The sequence below is a fragment of the Carassius auratus genome, chromosome 34, assembly GCF_003368295.1.
Source record: "Carassius auratus strain Wakin chromosome 34, ASM336829v1, whole genome shotgun sequence".
Classification (NCBI taxonomy): domain Eukaryota; kingdom Metazoa; phylum Chordata; class Actinopteri; order Cypriniformes; family Cyprinidae; genus Carassius; species Carassius auratus.
The window spans coordinates 8,969,888-8,987,616 of NC_039276.1; the positions used below are offsets into that span (position 1 = coordinate 8,969,888).

Consider the following 17,729-nt stretch of genomic DNA (forward strand, 5'->3'; position numbering starts at 1 on the left):
ATCAGCCCACAGATTCTTTAGTAACTATACCTTTTGGGAAATTTGTTTTTGTAAAGCTTTATAAAAAACTTTCAGTTATTAGTAGAATTCAAGAATATGATAAATTAATATGATTTGTGTGATAACTGCACGCTGCCGGTCAAAAGTTAGGATTTTTTAAAATGTTTTTGAAAGAAGTCTCTTATTCTCAACCAAAGCTGTATTTATTTTATAAAAGATAGCCTACAGTAATGTGAAATATTACAATTTAAAATGAATTTCTATTTTTTATATATTTTAACGTGTTATTTATTAGGCACACACTAAATTGATCAAAAGTTAGACATGAATAAAGTTCCAAAAGAATTCCTTTTTCAAATAAATTAACGTAATGTATAAACGTATCGTAGTTCCACAAAAATGTCAAGCTGCTTAACTTCTTTATTCCAAATTTTGACCAAAAGTTTACTGAAAGTTATTTTAAAGTGTTCTTTTACATATTCATTTTTTCGCTGTACTCAAAGCCCCTCTCAATGGGGCATCAGGCACCTCCTCTCTAATTGTGCATCAGGAACGTCATGGGGTCTTTCAAATCGGCCCCTGAAGTACAGCAGAAGTGTCTTTGTTTGGTTCCACTGAAATGTGCAGGCTGTGGCACTCTGGATGCTCCCCAGATGGAAGCTGGCTTGTGAGCAGCAGAATTGGTCATGGGCTGCACGCCATCCAAATCCAACCTCACCTACACGCATGTGCGCCTGAGTCGAGATCTGGACACCTGTTCCACATTTGTGCCCAGTTTAAAGAGCTCCGTGTCCACACCAGAGAGGCCTTCACCTCAGCTCTGCCTTGAGACGGCCAGCGGGAAGCAAACATTTCTCAGTGGTAAGACGGTTATTACACACTACAACACCTTTAAATATATAGTGATGCTCAGAGGAAATAATGTAGCTAGATGTAAGTAAATGATTGCATCTATATGCAGAGCAATTGATTTTGGTGCCAATTTATATTAGGAGACTTTTAACATCAAAATACTTCTAAACAATACAAATAAAATGAATGCTAGGAAGAGTGTACTTGCTGTACATAATTGTATGTTGTATTTCAAATCACTTGCTGCTATTGATGTGGGGTTCTGGAAGTTAAGGACAGGTGTAATAGATATAACTGTACAGTTTTCCCAATCGTGGACACGAATTCCCTGCTGTTTTGTTTGAAAGTAATTACATTACTATGTTGTTGACAATATACAACGGAAATTAAGCCTAAATGTCGATGCTGTGACAGCACCGTATTGAATGTCACATTTAGTGATTAAAGACACTTAAATATTGAGCTAGGTTTGTGAATTAGAAAAATAAAAATAGATTCATATAAAACATTTTGGCAGATAACTGAATGGATAAATGCTTTTGCAGATAGATGATGGATTTGCTTATGGATGCCTTTGCAGATGTGAATTGTTCAAGTAAATGGTTGGATAGATACTTTTCCATATAGATTAATGGCAGGATTGATAATTTTGCAGTTATATGTGGAAAACAGTAAGTAGATGGACAGACAAAATTAATAAATGGGCGGATGGTGCTTTAGCAGAAAGATGGACAGATACTTTTGCAGATAAATAAATGGCTGTCTACTTTTGTAGATGTGATATTTCGAATGATAAAGTTTATGTATTTAGATGATGGATACATTTGCAGATAAATAAATGAATGGACATATGCATGCTTTTTCATACAGATAGGTTTTTGCAGATAAATATAGGTCTGGCTGTGGAAAGATAGTTTTGGTAGTCAGATGGACGGACACATTTGTTTTGATTAACAAATGAGTGGATATATGGAGTAGTTTCGCAGATGGATGGATATTCTTTTGTAGACGAACGAATAGGCTACTTTTGCAGATAAATAAACAGTTGGACCTATTTTTGTAGTTAGACAGGGTATGCCAATATTTTTGACAATTAACTTAAGGTTATATATCTGTATAGATGGGTTTATAATAAATGAATGAATTGTAGCTACTTTCGTAGACACAGATAAATACGGGAATGGAAACAAAATCTAGATACATGGACAAAAATAAGTTTGAACATAGATTGTGGTCTCGTGCTTCTTGCAGTTCCTAGTCACGACTATCAAGGGCGCTCCGTGAGTCAGCCCTGCAGCCCGGACGAGTGGAGCAGAGTCAGCACCGGCAGCCCGTTCGGTCCTGATCGACCCTGCGTTCAGCCGAGCAGCACTGACAGCGACTCCGAGGACGACAGCGCGGCTCCCGTCACTAAACGATGACAGTAATGCTTCTTGTTTTTATAGCCCTCCACCTTGCTGAAAGGAAGAGATGTGTTTTACTCAGAATAAACGGCAAACTATAGCTATATTAATTTGTATATCAAATATATAATGCCCAAATAACATTTTTCTGTTTAACTTGTAAAAAAATGTTTAAACAAAATGCAACGAAACATACCTCTTGACATGACGAGAATAAAAGACGAACGTCCAAGCCTCGCGGTATTTGGGTGAATTCTCGCGAGAGTTTGCGGATTTTGGAGAGCAAACAGGGCGAAATGGAGATATGAGGTCTGAAAAGGAGCAGAGGATAGGAAGCAGGGAGAGAGGCAGCGTCGAGATCCTGTTTTGGGACTGTCAGAGGGAGCAGGACAACGTCGCGGTGAACCCGAAGCACAAGGAGGAGAAAAAGGAGACCTTCACCAAGGTAAGTGGCGCAGTCGCTTGGTAGGTTGGGAGAATGTGATTATGATGATGATGATGATGATGGAGGAAACGGGATTCAGCACCATAGACAGCGAAAACGAAGGACAACCGTTCGAAACGAAGATCCCAGTGGCATCAATCACGTCAAACACAAATGGACTCGTATACAAATACCCCCTTTGGATGGATTTAACAGTCCAGGAGTTGAATATTAGATCTTTTTGAAAATGTGTATGTGTAACATTTACTCACACTCACGTTTGACTTACATTTTGGAACACATGGAAAATTCAAATAATGTACTGTTCTTTACCATGCATTTGCAATTAATGGGGAATTTTAAATCATTAAACATGACACAAAAGCACAATAAACCATTCTATTTGATTCATGCACAGAAACTGTGTTCTCAGTAAAATTAGACCGTAATAAGTGAAGGAATGAAAAATGTTCAGAGCCCCGCATCATTAATATTTCAGCTTTTATTTTGTACTATATACTAGTCGGGCCTTTTTTTTTTCTCTCATGCAATTTTGTGCTCACATCATATATGTACGATTTTTGCATTGCCATTTTATTTCTAATATTCGCAACTATAATTTTGTAACTGTGGGTGCTGATCTTGCTTTTGATGTAGATTTTCTTTTAGGACAATTTCCTTTATACATGCTTCTTTTTATATAGGTTGTCATACGCCGACTGCCACCCAGTTTATCAAAAGACCAGCTCGAGGAGCATCTGAGTCCTCTTCCATCTTTTGACTATTTTGAGTTCTTCTCCGCTGATCAGAGGTCTATTTGGTTTGTGTGTATGAATATACTGTGATCAGAAGCACTGTGAGCATTTGTTACATGTGCATGTCTTTATATATTTATTCTCCCCAGCTTATATCCACACCTCTTCTCAAGAGCATACATCAACTTCAAAAACCCAGAGGATATCATTGTTTTCAGAGATCGCTTTGATGGCTATGTATTCATTGATAATAAAGGTAATTTAATATCCTCTTTTTACGGTTTATCATCCCTCAATCTAGTTCATTCTAGTTATAACTATAATAAAGGTAATATAAATGGCTTTTATTTTGTTTAATGTATAATAAGTTCATAAAATATTTGCTTAAAATACCATTTGTTTCATATATGGTTTTAAATTTAGGCCAAGAGTATCCAGCTGTTGTAGAATTTGCTCCATTTCAGAAAGTTTCCAAGAAAAAGTTAAAGAAGAAAGATGCTAAAGCAGGAACTATTGAAGAAGGTATTTACATTTTTTTATTAGTAAAACATTATTAATAGTATTTATACATTTCAGGTATTGATACAAAATGACTTTACTGAGTGAAGTATATACTGCAAAAAGCCAATCAATTTGTCAAACACTTTTTCTCTATTTAAAATATTTGTTCAGACCCAGAATACAGGCGATTTCTGGAAAATTACTCTTGTGATGAGGAGAAATCAATGGCCAATCCAGAAACACTATTGGGAGAGATTGAAGCTAAAACCCGAGAACTCATAGGTACTGTTTAGGAAATTGTTTAGCACTGATAGTCTTTTTACCGATAAATGCATGTCTAGGACATGTTTTTACATGACAAGCATTATTTCTAAGCTGGTCTTAGTTAATTTTGATGAGAACACTTTTGATGTTGAGAAATGCTATTCTATTATACCAGTAGGATATCTTGTAATGGGCTGCTATGGATTTATTGGAATAGAGGATATTAATGGATGATTACTTGAAGTAGAACATAACAGGTGTTAGGTGCTGCCCAATGCTGCCCAAGTCTCTACCAGTTTTTTAAATCTGTTAACTGAGCTCTGTTTTCCCTTTATGTGATGTTATTTGTAGCCAAAAGGACCACACCGTTGCTGGAATACATCAAAAACAAGAAATTAGAGAAACAGGTAAGAGAACCATCTCAATGCATGTTATAAACTGCGGTTTTATGCTGTATATGCATGATCCTTTTCAATTCTAGAGAGTACGAGAGGAAAAAAGAGAGGAGAGGCGAAGGAGGGAACTGGAAAAGAAGCGACAGAGGGAAGAGGAGAAGCGGAAGCGCAGAGAAGAGGAGAGACGAAAGAGGAAGGAGGCTGAAAAGCAGAAGAAGCTTTCTGAAAAGGAGATAAAGATCAAGGTATGACCTAAAACCATATCACAACTTGAAGATGACTGTGTCACTGACTTACAGTTATTTTGGTCTTAGTTTCATTGAGATTAATTTAATCAGCACTGGTTTTTCTTATTATAGCCCTGTGTTTAAGTTGCTCGGTTTTCACTTCACTTCTGTTTTCACATTCGCCTACTCGTATTTGGATGTACTGTAATATCTACCTTTGTGTTTGTCAAATAAACCTGGTGTTTACTTTAATCTTTGAACATCTTCATTTCTGGACCTCAAGTGTGACAGACTGTTTTTCAGCTGTGGTTATCAGTACTGTACTGAAAACTAGTCATTACATGACGTCTGAATATTGACTCATTAAGCTTCTGAAGAAGTGTGATCTAGAAGATGACATGGACTCTGACAGACTGAAAGATAAAGCAGACAGTGGAGAGAACAGATGGGGAAAGCCGGCAGGACACACTAAGTCAAAGGATTCCAAGGATAAGTAAGAGCTACCTAAAACTTGCCCCTGCTTTGCAAATCTGCTGTAATTTGAATTTGGAATAAGTTTAAAGTTGGCACAAAATTAAAATTTTGTTTTCTGAATGCATCCTAATGATCTTATTGTGTAAGATTCCATCCATGCATACATTTAAGTTTTTTTTTTTTTTTTTTTTTTTTTTGACCTCGTAAGCAAAAATCAAAACCTGATCTTAATCAAAGTCTCAACCTTCCGGTGAAACAACAGACTTCTCTCTTAAACCCTGCGCCTTTCTTACAGTCGGCTGCAAGCTCCATTCAATAAACAAAACTGATAGATTGAACCAAGTCCAAATTAAGGATTTTGAAAAATGTCTTAAGATGAAGAATAATTAAAAAATCTTTGTGTAGATAGTAAGATGTTCTTTCCCCCATTGAGCCACATGTTCTTTAAATATTTGGAAATCACATTGGATAACACGATCATCAGATTTTGACGATTTTTCATATTTAGTAACTTCTGGACTTCACTGTATATACATTTATTTATAATGTCAAATTGAAGTGGTTGATTTGATTAAGTGGGCTCTACTTAGTAGGAGTCAAATCAAGAGTGACAAGGAGCAGAGGGAAGGACACGGCTGTCGGCAAAGAGACAAAGAGCATCACAGCAGAGACGAGGAGCGCAAACGACAGAGGCATCACTACGAGTTTGACAAGTTTATGCGACGCAAGGAGGAGACCAAATGGGGTAAAGGCTACTGTCAGGACAGAGCCAAGAAAGACCAACATCATGGCCATTCTTTCTGCCCAGAGACTGGAGACAAACTCGGAAAAGAGGATCGAGAAGACATGGGCAGCAGGAAAGAACGGATTCGCAATAAGGTAAATAAATGCCAACAGAGTAGCGATATCTCAACCACAGTTCATTTGCAGCTCTGGTTCTGGTATTATGTACAGTTATTGTCATCAGTCAGTTTGTCCGGTCTGTGTAGCAGATGAATCCACTTATGCATTCAGTATTTACACATCTGTAGTTTATTTATACATCATTATGTCTGTGGGAAATACAATAAAACAATCTGCTTCCCTCATGGGGCTTTCAGTGTTGAGGTAGTTAGCTGTGATTTGGCTGTTGGCAATATTATTGACGGAAGACAACGTGTCTCTCAGTCTGTGTTAGTGCATCAGGAGAAAAGGACTTCCCAGTCTGAGGGGCCAGACCAGATAGGAGGGGCTCTGCCAGCAAAGGTACAGCTAGTTTTTGAGCCTTTCTACCCATGTCTGCCTACATGGGCAGCATTTGAAGGCATTGTATGCATCTTGGCCCCAATGTAAAGGTGGTGTGGGGGGATTCATTTTAGATGGCAGATGAGGAATTTCCATTAGAAATCTAGTTAAAAAAGTATATATGAGAGGCGACGACTCATTTAAATCTATGAATATACTATGGATTTCTGAACATCATATAAAAATATAACATTATAGAAAAATTATATGATATCTTTAAAAAATAAGGGGGTCTGTAAAAGATAAATATCAGTAGAAAAATAGAATTATAAATATAGTTTTTTAAATGTAGCCTATTTGTAAATTAATTTCAACATCTCATTTAAACTCTAAAATACATTTAAAAAGTGACATTTTGAAACATTTAACATGTTGAAACTTTATTTCATAAAGTGCAGAATAAATATTTCAGATTCTGTTTTTTCAGAGACAATAAATCCATCCTAGATGGTGGATGAAGTGACAGAAATTCAAACCTTTTGTTTAAACTTGAAAGTTAAAGTTGAAGGACTTTGAACAAAGAACCCCCCCCCCAAAAAAAAAAGAAATCGACCAAATCTTGGTTTATTTTAGGGGGAAAAAATCCATCCAAGACGGCAAGAGAAATTTAAGTTCAGCAGTTTTTATCAAGTCAATGTCTATACACTGTATGTATACTTATATAGTGAAAGGTGTGGATAGAATGTAATTATATCTAAAAAGGATTTTTTCCCCAACATGTTTTTACACTTATTAGGGTATCACATTGTTAGCTTGGCAACCTGTTTCACCAAACTATGGGTTGCAGCCTACTGTATGTAAAGCATATGTAGGATGTTGTCTTAAAATACTGCTCCCTATGTAGACAGTAAATAGCATTTCACTTGGTTTGGGAAAAGCTCCTAAATGTATACAGAAGAATACATATGATCTTGCACACTAAAATGCCTACATGATGGATTCTGTTTATACATTTTATTAAGTTACCATTTAGCAGATGCTTTTATCCAAAGCGACTTACAGTGCATTCATGCTAACAATTTTTACCTATCATGTGTTCCCTGGGAATTAAACACACGACCTTATGGACTAAATGGATTTTGAGGGGCTGTCAATGGCTGGTTGTCTGAAATAAGATTCAGATGGGGAAGAAAATTGATTAGATGCATGAATAGCACTTTCTTGACTATAACCTGTCATGAGAAAAATCTGTGTTTGTGGTATGACATACAGTATGAGTGTATGGCTTTTGTTTTTTGTGTCTTACTCATTTCACGGCAAAGGACCGACCGGCAATGCAGCTGTACCAACCTGGTGCTAGAAACCGCAAGCGAATTGGCTCTGGAAACAAGATGTTTGACTTCCCACCAATCTCTCCCGAACACGGAGGAGAACACTGCCACAAGACACTCATTGGTACAGGCTCACAGAAGAGTGTCGATGAGTGAAAAAAAGATCACGACAGGAAGAAGTCTACTTTTAGAAGCAAGGGTCATGGCACAATAGAAAGAACACTCGCGAGCAACCTGGTTTTCTGTCTTGTTAGTCGATGTGTGAGTATAGTGCATTGAATTCCCTACTTAACATTTTATACACAAAGTCAACAGTGTCATAAATTTAATGCTTCATTGAGAAAAATACCTCAGATCAGATTTGTATGCCTTTTGTAGTATATACTGTTGATATATATAGATTTTACTTTATATAAAAATGCTACATTGTATTAATGAAACATTTAAGCATGTAATGCTTAATTGAACACTTTCACACTGTATTGCCTTTGAATGATGCTTCTGTTGTCCCTGATGTATAGACATTGTGGCTTTTCTGTAGAAACAAATACATCTCATAACAGGATCTAGTAACTTTCAGAGAAGTGATTTTCCTGCGGGCCATAAAGAACAAAATTGTTTGTTAAAATCGTCTTCTGTTAGGTCAGATAACACACGTTGTGATATTTGTAACCATAGTGCATGTTTTTGAGAAATTGCAGTCATTCAGTGGTGGGAGGCTACATGTGTTCACACGCCTTACCTTTGCAACTGATTTGCACTTAAAGATCCCGTCTGTTATTAAAAAACCCTACAAAAAATACAGGTTTTTAGAATTATTGTAGAGTCCAAAAAATAAAGAAATTAAAAATGTGATGCTGTTTTTGATGGATTGACCATTTGTGTACAATAAAGATGATTATAAAAAGTATTATTTGAATGTTGCCATTATTTCTTTAAACACTTAAATTCATAACTTTTCTTTGGACTTTTACAATGTGCTTCAATTTAACAGTGTATAGCTTAAAAAATAATTTGGTAAAATTAAGTTTACAAAAAAAGAATAAAAAAATACACAATTCTATAATTCAGTATTTTTTAAGGTTATTTCCGAAGATAAAAGACCAAACTTCACCATAATTACAAATCAAATAATACAAAATAACTATTTTCCTTAAGGCTGTACTACTTAAGATTGATGGCTTTTACTTGCAGTACAGCTCAGCAGCTGACGTCTGCTCTTTGTGAGTCAACTCTAAAGCAGAAACAGTTCGTACTGAAAAGATAGAAATTAATATAATTAGCAGTTTCTCATACTACACCTTTAGTTCCCACACGTTCAGACTGAGAAAACAAGTCATAATGTCTTCCTGTGTCTCTTTTGCAGCATGACTTTTTACCTTAATTTTACTTCTTAGTCTGTTTTTTTTTTTTCTGTTGTTTTTTTTTTCATTCCTATCGCCACCACTTCTCTAGTTCTCAGTGAAGGAGTATTGATGGAAGATGTGATAAATACATCCTGTGCAGAAGTGTCCTGTCACTAATGGCAGTAATCTTTAGTCAGTCAGTACTAAAAGCATACAGCAGTTCCCTTTACTCCAAAATAAAATGTTTATTTTAATGTGTTCGCTGCATGAATTACCAACAAAAAAGTTGCGCTCACAAAACAAACAGGAAACAAGATCACAGGTATGACGCTGATAAAACCCCCTAGTTTCTGCATTACAGTTTCCTTTTTTGTTTTTTATTTGCTTTAAAAAAATGAATAAAAAAAAAAAACTTTCTTTCTATATATATATATATATATATATATATATATATATATATATATATATATATATATATATATATATATATCCACATCATGGGACTTTATACAGGCCTGACGAAAAATAAAAAAAAACACTGAGGTTTGCATTAATGCATCTGTTAGTTTACAACTAAAAATTTGGTGTATCTGTTGTTGGGTGGGACCCCTTAGTGTATTTGTGCTTGGCATGGAGAAAGGTGTGTGCCTTTACTTTACTGGTTTATGTGGCATATTGCCTTCACCACATCCTCCCACATCAATTTCACCTTAGGAGGTGTTTAAAAATCGAATCCAATTAAACATTAACAGTCAAACATCATTAATGAAGAAAGAGAAACTGTGTACAACCAGCATGACATTTGAGGAACTTCCTCTTTGGATACTGTAAATTCAGTTTTATTTGTGAACTGATGAATTAATAAATATTATAACTTTGATGATGAAACTATGTAATCATCTAATAAATGTTCTACATCTTTGATATTTTGGAAGCGTGGAATGTGTTGTGTTGCTACATTTCACATATGTAGTGTAACTCTAAGCTTACTTTATTTTAAATGAAAAGAGTAGTCAGGCGTTGTACTTCCTCTCATCAAGAAGTTTCCTGCGTCTAACAGTCAAGCCAAATTAACTGCCATCAACACATGAGAGAAGTCGTGCTTCTTGAGGGTACGTACACAAGCCTGATATAGATTCGTTTGTATTTTTAAATAAGCATTTCCTAAAAATGTGCAGATATACTTAACACTTTGAGTTGCTGTGATAAGGGACTTGATGCAGTTTTCTTTGAAATATGATTGCACATTCAGATTTTTGTGAAAAATTGACGTGCTCTGCTATTAGATAGAACCTGAATGTTTTGCTGCTCTTTTTGAGGTAGAACTGTGGGATTGTTCACTGAATGGATGATTTCATTCAATTTGAGTCAACTATTGCTCCAGATTTGACAAGTGTTTTGAACGTTCCAACTAAATCTCCTACTGATACAAAAGGACAACAAATGTAACATTTAAAATATAGTAACACTGACAACATTTTTCCCATGTTAGACTCAATTCTAAATTCACTGATCACATACTATCAACGTCATTTCACAACAGAGTGCTCTTTCTAAAGATGAGTCATGATGGTGTAACACTTCATGAGTGATGAGAAAGTACTGTGAGATTGCCTACAGATTTACTCTTGAGCCAGTTTTATGTTTTTATCGCTGTAAAAAAAAGGAAACAATAGGCCTAGATGTGAGAAATAATGTTTTTTTTTTAATCAAAGTCTAATTTACAAGATATTTGTTAATCTACTAGAGCAGTGGTTTTTATTTGGTGGTTTAAAATACCTAAAACTGTTTTAAATTAATATCATTTAGTTGAATTCTGTCCTTCAAGCTAAAAGGTTTACTTTTTACATTCCTTCTGTTTTGTGAATTTGTGTCTGATAACTGTTTTACTGTTGTAGAAAAACGGCGATTTCATAAACAGGTTCCGCTGTGAAAACTTACAAGTTGAAAAAGTTGAAAAAGTTTTATGAACTTTTGCAATAGCTTTTTTTGTAGCCGAGATGGTTTCTGGATATAAGGAAACTGACTTAAAGAAATAAAATAAAAAAAACATACCCTGAGAACTATTAAATCAAGAAAGTGTGGCAGCGAGCCGTTGCTCTGCATGTAGGTTGTTATCTTCACACAGGCATGGTTTCATTGCAAAAAAAGACTTAAAAAAAAACCCTTGCAATGCTTTATGTGATAATAGGTTACTAGGTTATAAGTTTTATGATTCTGAATTAACCAGGTGCCAAATTAAAAATAACGTGCAGTTTTTTCAGGTACAGTTTAATTTAGTTTGTACTGTGTGAGTTTAGCACTATTAAATGTGTTCTCCACCAGTTGTACTACAGGAGCCCTTGCATGAAAGTTGCACTTAAAACTTGCTTATGGCTTAATGAAAGAAACGCCCATATAAAAATACTTGTGAAAGATAGAGCTGATGGGACTTCAAGTACAGTGTGTAGCTAATATTTAGCAGGAAAATCAAATGGACATCGAAACAATTATAAACAATGGCAAATAAAATCTCTAGATAATGAACAATGGTTTAGCTAACGGTTTTTTTTTAAATCCTTTACTCACTATTACAGTATGTTGTTCTAAAGCTGCACGACTTTCTTCTGTGGATACAATGAAAATAAGCAGTGTCCAATTTTGTCTGGACCCCAGCAGTCTTCAAAATATCTTTCTTAGTGCTCTGAAGAAGTGCAAAAGACATACTGTAAAGGTTTTAAACCACGTAAGATGAATAAATGATGACTTGAATTGAATTGTGGGTTAAACTTTCCCTTTAAGGCAAGAAGCCACAGATGAATAAGGTAAAACATTGCCTAATTGATATAACCATTTCCTCAGTTTATTAACTACATTAAGAATTGCAAAAAAAAAAAAAAAAAAAAAATTGCTTTATATAAAATCGGGTGAATTACATACGAATATCATAAATCGTTTTGAATCTTAATATTAATTTTATTAATATTAATTTAGTAATAACCTGTAAAACTGTAAAAACCTTCAGAATAATGATATTAATAAAACCGTTAAGTTTGGTGCAAGTTGTACTTGAGTGGAGATTTTTGACTTGACAAAAAAAAAAAAAACTATTTTTCAGAAACAGCCTTTAAAAATATTGAAAGATACATATTGATCAAATACATTAAAAGCATGTATTTTACTTAAAAGTGTATTTTAGATGTTTTCTTACCAGTGGTTTAAAACAACAATTGAATTTACTACACTTAATTTAAGTTTTAAGTTTTTTTACACACAATTTAATTGGAATTTAATTCATGCACAAGTTCATACAAAGTTGGGTCAATACAATCTAGTTGGCTTAAGGTGACAAAACACTTGAAATAATACTTAATCCCAAAATTTACTGTCCTAATGCAGTCCCTTGCGAAGCATGCTGGAAACTACAGATCCACTTAAGTCATGTGAACACAAATTACTCATGTAGTAAACACAGAGTGAACACAATAAAATTAGATTTTCACAGAATATACTTAAGCTTATTTTAATTAATAAACTGAACAAGTGGCTTTTTTTGCATGAAGATTTTTGGTGCAAGTCTTGCTTTAGGATGCACAAAAATAAATGACTCATGAGCATATAGGGTTGACTTTTAAACAGAGTTGGCGACACATTTTAGAAACTAACTTTAAGTGTTCAGGTTAGTATGCATAAAGGTGCTGTACACATAAGTAGGCATCATGACCTTTGTCATGTCTTTTAAAGAAACAAGGACACCGTTTCAGAAAACAGTATTTTACTTAAAGCATTTGAAACTACAGCTCACCGCTACAATTTCAATCTGTGCAAGACAGCTGCACTAAATCGGTCATGACTATCGAATCTGATGCGAGCACATGCTGTGGCATTAAAATAATTTTAGACTTCCTTTGAAAAACACGAAAAAAGTCCCTTGCTTGAGATTTTGTGATTGTGAATCATTTCAGTCAACATTTCTGAAACAGCTCTGAAACTTAAGTTAGGCAGTGATTTGTTGGTTGAATGTCTGCAGTTTGTGAACGTGCTGAAGTAAAGTGTTTGGAAAGCCTGTAACCTGGCCTCACACTTCCTGTTCACAGAAGTGCACCCCAATGTATGTGATGGTTTTAAGTAGCATCATTTTTAGTGTTGTATCTGATGGCCTTCCTGTGTGACCGCAGGGAGAATTCTTTTCAGCAAAACCTTACGATCTCACAGGCAATAAAATACAATAAAATATTCAATTATTTTACTTATAATGAATAAATAAAATTATAAATAAATTTTTGTATGTAAATTATAATAAAATAATGTGAATAATAGTAACATAAATATAAAATTATTTGTACAAATTAATACAATTATAGTTTATACATAAATTCTAAAACTTTACATGCATTTACATGCATTCTTTGTCACTGCAGTGGTGCCCTTTCAAAACTAGTATGTGTCATGCACCCTTTACGAGTAAATAAGGTACAGAATGTACCTTTTTAAAGTGTACCCTTACACTTCTTTTCTGAGTGTATAAATTATAATCTACATATCAATTATGTATTGTAGTTTATGCATTTTTATATGATAAATGTTCTTTTTTAACAGAATCTTAAATGAAGCTCTCAAAGTTCAGCTACAGTGTTAAAGCATACAATGACATTTTTCAGAACAGATTATTGTTCTGAAACCATTTCTTAGTAATTATTTGTGAAATTTACTAGCAATTGTTTCTACAGCCACGTTTTTGGTACAACAAATAAAACTAGCCAACAATGCAGATGTTTATTACAATTTGAGGTTCAGTGTTAAGATCCCATAGCAGATGTAATCTCTCTGTCTCTTCAAACAGGTGGAAAAACAACCATGAATGACTCAAAAACGGACAGAATCAAAATGGACAATGCCACCTTGGCCATGTTTGACAACCACTTGGCCAGTGAAATTGTGTCAGCCATCTATATCATCGTGACCCTTACCAACCTGAGCGGAAACGGCATCTCTCTGTTTCTGTTACTGATGCGCACATCTCCAAAAACCCCCTCCATCATCTTCATGATCAACCTCACCCTGACTGACTTGATTCTGGTTACTGTGCTCCCCTTTCAGATCATGTACCAAATGCAGGGTTACAACTGGACTTTGAGTCCAGGCATGTGCAATGTACTGACGGTGGTTTTCTATGCCAACATGTACAGCTCCGTTTTATCCATGACTGCCATCAGCGCCGACCGCTATGTGGGGATTGTGAAACCGATGCGTTTCAGAGAGATGAGGAAGAGGAAAACATATGCAATTGTTATCTGTATATTCATATGGCTGCTAGTCCTTGTGATTCTGAGCCCCCTGCAACACAAAGACCTGACATATTTTGTAGAGGAGCGCAATATCACCACATGTTTTGATGTGTTGAGAAAGGACCTGCTCCCAGGTATTGCTCACTGGACGGGCTTCATTTTTGGCATGTTCATCATCCTCTTCCTCTGTCCGTTCATCATAACAGTGTTTTGCTACATTAACATCATCTGCGTCCTGGTCAGAAGTACCAATAGTCATCAGAAAGGCCGTGCTGTGCGGTTGGCATGCATTGTTCTGTTTGTGTACATTTTTTGTTTTGCTCCCAATAATATATTACTATTGGCCCACGGCATTGTAAGGCTGTATTATGACAAATCTCTCTATATCTACTATAAACTCTCCCTGACTCTTAGCTGCATTAATAGCTGCATAGATCCATTTATTTATTATTTTGCATCGAAAGAGTTCCGTCGGAAGCTAAGGCAAATTCTGAGGTTGCAGACTCTCAGCACGGACATGCAAATGACCGAGGGTCATAGAGAAAGCTTTTTCTCAGGACGTTCAACGGTCAATGCAAAAGAGGACTGTGACTCTTGAATTTGTAACATTTCTTTAGTTTTTTTAGTTTCTGCTATTTTTATTTTGAGAAGATATTCTATGGGGGAATTGTCAGAATCAGGAGCAATATGAGCAGTTATATGAGTCAGAGCACAAGTGCTAACAACCACAGCTCTCACACAATTCACACGGCTTATAATAATGTAATGCAAACCCATAAGGATCACTTCCCATAGAGAGTTTTCTTGTTATTGTTTTTGCAGCGTTTAGCTTTTGTTCTGTTTTGATTTCCTGTCTGAGCATTTGAAGGAAAGCATGCTGCTCATGCATTCAGGGCGCGTGATGTTGTGTATCTTGTTTTTTTTTTTTTTTTGGTATCATTCATCCAAGTTCCTTCTCACCGAAACTTTGACATATTTTTTTGTACATTGATGCGTGGTTGGCAGCAACTTCAGTAATTTCCGATCTGACTAAAAAACTACAAAGACTTATTGTGGCAGCTATTTTAGATATATTGCTAATATGTAAATAATTTTATGCTATGAAATATGCAGTTATTGTTTAGTTAGAATTCTTTTTCTTTTCTATGAGCTAAGCTGTTTTAATATTTATTTTATTTACACTGCTAATAATGTGCATGTATTATTACAATAGTATTCATTGTTGCATGTTTATTTATTTTTATTTTTTTATTACTGGGTATTATTTTTCTGTGGTAAAAAAAAGTGTACAAAGTCATGTAGGGGCATTTATTTTGTCATGTTGCATTTAATAAACACAGCTAAATAAACTGATTTAATTGCTGTCATTCTAAGATTAACTATACATATGGCCTATTTAACAAATCAATGTAACATCCAACTAACAGGCAACAACTGCTAATTGTTCTGAGAATCTCAACCACAGACATGTCACAGCCAGGTCAAGATTTTTTTTCAGTTCCTTTGAAACTGAGAACTATGGCATGTCAAGCGAGGTGTGCAGAGTACATGCACTAAACAAATGGAACTTTTAAAAAAGGAAAAAATAATCAGTGCAAGATTTGCAGTGGAAATAAAATAGCTTCCAGGAAATGGATATAAGTGGTGTCAGACCGATGTGTAGTACACAACTGAATTCTAAAGAAAATGCCCAGTGCAATGCGCAAAAAGGAAATAAAGCAGTTTGCAAATGCCACTTCAAAGTGTGCGACAGGTGATGTTATAGTTCATGTGTGAGAGAGAGAGAGAAAGAGAGAGAGAGAAAGAGAGAGAGAGAGAGGGAGAGAGGGAGAGAGAGAGAAACAGAGAGAGAGAAAGTGAGCATTTATATATATATATATATATATATATATATATATACATTATAAACATACATATTAAATATGTTATATTATATTAGATATGGATGTCTGCTATGCGTCTCATAGGCAATAATATGACTTAGTAGTAGCCTAATAGGATGACCATGTCTTGAACAGGATTTGTAAATTGCCCAAAATGCCTGGGTTTTGATTTTTTTACCCTTTTGACAGTCCTCATATATTATATGTGTTTTCAATGCTTTGACTGTTCTCTGTGATCCCACCTTCTTGCAAACTGACATACTGGTCGAACTACTTTTCAGTCATTATCGCCATCAAGTATAAAAGTGATGGGAAAACAAAGCCAAAACCCAAATATTTTGGAAAATTTAGAAATCCCAGGCAGGGAAACAGCATTTTAGTGAGGAAGCGGTATCATGTCATTGGATATAGACCTATTGAGTCATTGTTGCAGTGCCATTCGAACTGGATGCAAACTCATGTTTATTCAAAAAGGTGCTAGATTTTATGGAACAAAAGACCCTAAATAGGGGTCTGAACATAGCTAAACATATCGCTAAAATTAATAAATTAGCGGTGATGTGTCTCGAGCACTGTTGACGTCAGCAGTCACGCGACTATGGTTATGTTCATGACGTCACTCTGTAGGCAGATCACACTGGTTCCATAGACAAAAAAAGATTTTTCCATATGCTTTTGAATTATCGCAATAAAATAAGCTCTGTGTTTAACCATAGTTCATGAAACTTACACGTTTTGTCCATCAAGATAATCGACTTCACAAAATAATATAACTTTGAATTTTGAAAGATCAATAAAGGCGCCAGAACTTAAAAGCTAAATTTAGGCTATAAACGAACTACAGCACCATGATCGCTCTTTCCCATAACTTATCAAACTTATTTTAACGTGTTCAGTGAAAAGGATTTACTCAGTATATGAATTTTAATCCACACTACATTAACCTTTTCATATAAACTGGAATAAATACAAAACTAGAGCCAAACTAAAACATAACTAATGGACATATGAAAGCACGTATTTCGAAATAAGGTGCAATAAAAGTCAATTAATCCTTGATTAATATGAATATTTTAATAAAAAATGTGACTCCACGTTGTATTCAATAAAATTGTAGTGTATTTAATCTATTAAATGACAGCAGAGTGAGCATATATACATATATATATATATATATATATATATATATATATATATATATATATATATATATATATATTTGTAAATGGTATATTAAACTTGTTTTAGTGAATAAACTTACCACATTCCAGCTTTGTTAAGATTGGGTACACACAATGTTTTTTTTTCCTTGCTTCTAGGAAATCCTCATATGCTTTCTAACAGCTTCATGTGGCCTTAAACATTTCAATTTAACGTGGCTTT

General features: G+C 34.9%; 2 protein-coding genes across 5 annotated transcripts; both read left to right on the plus strand.

Annotated features, from left to right (window-relative positions):
* Positions 1–261: 261 nt before the first annotated feature.
* Positions 262–8,758, plus strand: LOC113053088 (regulator of nonsense transcripts 3A-like). Of its 4 annotated transcripts, none has more exons than XM_026217763.1 (12): positions 550–861; positions 2,104–2,700; positions 3,384–3,490; positions 3,584–3,690; positions 3,858–3,956; positions 4,107–4,217; positions 4,551–4,606; positions 4,681–4,839; positions 5,190–5,314; positions 5,886–6,174; positions 6,463–6,540; positions 7,842–8,758. In XM_026217763.1, the coding sequence occupies exons 2-12, from the start codon at positions 2,560–2,562 to the stop codon at positions 8,004–8,006; spliced, it is 1,437 nt and encodes a 478-aa protein (XP_026073548.1). In that variant the 5' UTR covers positions 550–861; positions 2,104–2,559; the 3' UTR covers positions 8,007–8,758. The 4 variants fall into 4 exon arrangements, with proteins under 4 accessions (XP_026073552.1, XP_026073548.1, XP_026073551.1 ...); XM_026217766.1 differs by having other exon boundaries at positions 553–861; positions 5,889–6,174; XM_026217767.1 differs by lacking the exon at positions 6,463–6,540 and having other exon boundaries at positions 262–861.
* Positions 8,759–10,155: 1,397 nt separating this feature from the next.
* Positions 10,156–15,816, plus strand: LOC113053090 (P2Y purinoceptor 8-like). Its single transcript, XM_026217770.1, has 2 exons — positions 10,156–10,308; positions 14,019–15,816. The coding sequence occupies exons 1-2, from the start codon at positions 10,284–10,286 to the stop codon at positions 15,059–15,061; spliced, it is 1,068 nt and encodes a 355-aa protein (XP_026073555.1). The 5' UTR covers positions 10,156–10,283; the 3' UTR covers positions 15,062–15,816.
* Positions 15,817–17,729: the final 1,913 nt, after the last annotated feature.

Bases quoted from the DNA above. Each gene is read 5' to 3' on its own strand.
- LOC113053090 (XM_026217770.1), top strand. From the start codon at position 10,284: ATGAGAGAAGTCGTGCTTCTTGAGG. The intron at 10,309-14,018 runs GTACGTACACAA...CTCTTCAAACAG, and splicing joins AGAAGTCGTGCTTCTTGAGG to GTGGAAAAACAACCATGAAT.
- LOC113053088 (XM_026217763.1), top strand. From the start codon at position 2,560: ATGAGGTCTGAAAAGGAGCAGAGGATAGGAAGCAGGGAGAGAGGCAGC. The intron at 2,701-3,383 runs GTAAGTGGCGCA...CTTTTTATATAG, and splicing joins AAAAGGAGACCTTCACCAAG to GTTGTCATACGCCGACTGCC. The intron at 4,218-4,550 runs GTACTGTTTAGG...TGTTATTTGTAG, and splicing joins TAAAACCCGAGAACTCATAG to CCAAAAGGACCACACCGTTG.